The 2,013-nt window shown below is 36.8% G+C and overlaps 1 protein-coding gene across 1 annotated transcript; it reads left to right on the top strand.

Moving 5' to 3' along the window:
* LOC110270608 (CBL-interacting serine/threonine-protein kinase 11-like) lies at nucleotides 992-1,390 on the top strand. The gene has a single exon (XM_021120166.1). It carries the CDS (start codon nucleotides 1,016-1,018, stop codon nucleotides 1,373-1,375), a length of 360 nt encoding a protein of 119 aa, XP_020975825.1. The 5' UTR covers nucleotides 992-1,015; the 3' UTR covers nucleotides 1,376-1,390.

Below are 2,013 nucleotides of genomic sequence, written 5' to 3' on the forward strand. Positions count from 1 at the left end.
ATTTTTTGAAGCAAATGTGGTAAATTATAACTCCAAAAGAGGCAAATAACAAGGCTTTGATAAAAGAAATTATGAAAGGAAGAAAAATTATTTTCACAAGAAAATATCTCACCAGAAGTGGGATAAAGAAAGCACTACAAGAAAAAGCCTTTTTTTAGACGCCAAAAATCGACGGCTATTTCTGCCGTCGATAATTTTCGACGGCTTGCTGTCGATATTAACCAAAAAAAAATAAAAATAAAATATTAAAATCGACGATCAGGTCGTCGATATTATTATAAAGTATTAATTTTTTTTCTATTATAGTCACATTATCGACGCGCTTGATGTCGAAAATACTTTTAATTTAAAAACGACGTATATAGTGTCTATTTTATTATTTAAAATATCGACAAAATTTTCGTCGATAATTTAAACGGTTTAGATCATTTTCTAAAATGAAATCAACGGTATAAATTTAATGTATAAAATAGACGATAAGAGCGTTGTTTTTTTTTTAATAAAAATCGACAAACGTGCCGTCGATTTTTATAACTACAAACACCTATACCCGCGTCCCCCTCCCTGCGTCCAAAGTGCAGAAATGCAATTCTCCCAATTTCCCTCGTTCAACCCCAAATTCACACCATTCTTTGCTTCTGTCGTCGCTCCGTCACGGTTGTGCCGCCATCGCTCCTCCTGCTCATGCCGCCGTCGCGCTCTATTGCTACCGTGCCGTTGTTGCTCCTTACATTTGCGCCACCGTCGCTCCTCGTGCTCACGCCGCGGTAAGAGGTAAATCATTTGGAGTTTCAATTGACAAGATCAATTAATTTTCTCTTTATTGAAGAAACCTGAAAAGTTCTGTGATTGGTTGGGGTTGAAATTGATGTATTGATTATGTTAAATTTTCTCTTTATAAGGAATGATTTGCAGAAACTTCTGAATTTTGAATCAAATTCTTCAATGTGATCGAATTCGTTAAAATACATATTTGAATTTGTGGAATGGGTAGGTGATAAGCAAGAAGAAGATAATGGGAACGTCGCTGGTTTCGAACGTGAAGCGCGAGGTTTCGATCATGAGCAAGCTCAACCACCCGAACATCGTGAAGCTGCACGAGGTGCTGGCGACGAAGACCAAGATCAATTTCGTGTTGGAGTTCATTAAAGGCGGTGAGTTATTTGCTAAGGTTTCGAAAGGGAGGTTCAGCGAGGATCTCGCCCGCAAGTATTTCCAGCAGCTTATCTCCACCGTAGGGTACTGCCACTCGCGCGGCGTTTTCCACCGTGATTTGAAGCCGGAAAATCTCTTGCTTGATGAGAATGAGAATCTCAAGGTCTCCGATTTTGGACTCAGTGTCGTCAAAGACCAGGTCAGCCCCAAAATACTATAATTTGCATTTACAGCATCATTTTGTTCTTTTTGTTCAGTTAAATTGTTGGAGAATTTGATTTTTCACAAGCAATTTGAACAAAAAAATTTCTGTCAAAATTCTTCCCGTAATCAAATGCTAGAGCTCAAATTAGAGTTCAGGGTAATTAATGTGATAGATGGTGGATTTTAGAGTCCTGTGTTTAGGGTAATCAATGGTGCTGGAGGATTGCTTCTAAATTTATGAATTTAATTAATTTGTTACAAAATTAAATGGTTTATTGAAGAAAAAGTTTATTTGTCCCATCATGGTTTGGATTTGTGGTTGCAATTCTAGCTGCAGTAAAATTTGCAGTTGATGCTGCTGTAATTGTTGTAAAGGGCTACAAAATTGTAACATCAATGTCGTAATCTTGGTTGCAGAGTTTGAAATCATGGCTTGCACATTAATTTAGTAATTTATATTGAGGATAATATATGGGAACAATAATAATGGCTGGTTAAATTAAGATGCCTAGAGTCACAAACTCACAATGCTAATAAACAAAAGATTACATGTAAATGTGTCATAAGAATTAAGATACTGAGATACAAAGATACCGTGAAGGTGACAAAATGTTGAAACACCAGGAAATGGTAACCAAGAATCAGGAAGCCTCC

This window comes from Arachis ipaensis, chromosome B04, assembly GCF_000816755.2.
Source record: "Arachis ipaensis cultivar K30076 chromosome B04, Araip1.1, whole genome shotgun sequence".
Lineage (NCBI taxonomy): Eukaryota > Viridiplantae > Streptophyta > Magnoliopsida > Fabales > Fabaceae > Arachis > Arachis ipaensis.

Bases quoted from the DNA above. Each gene is read 5' to 3' on its own strand.
- LOC110270608 (XM_021120166.1), top strand. From the start codon at position 1,016: ATGGGAACGTCGCTGGTTTCGAACGTGAAGCGCGAGGTTTCGATCATG.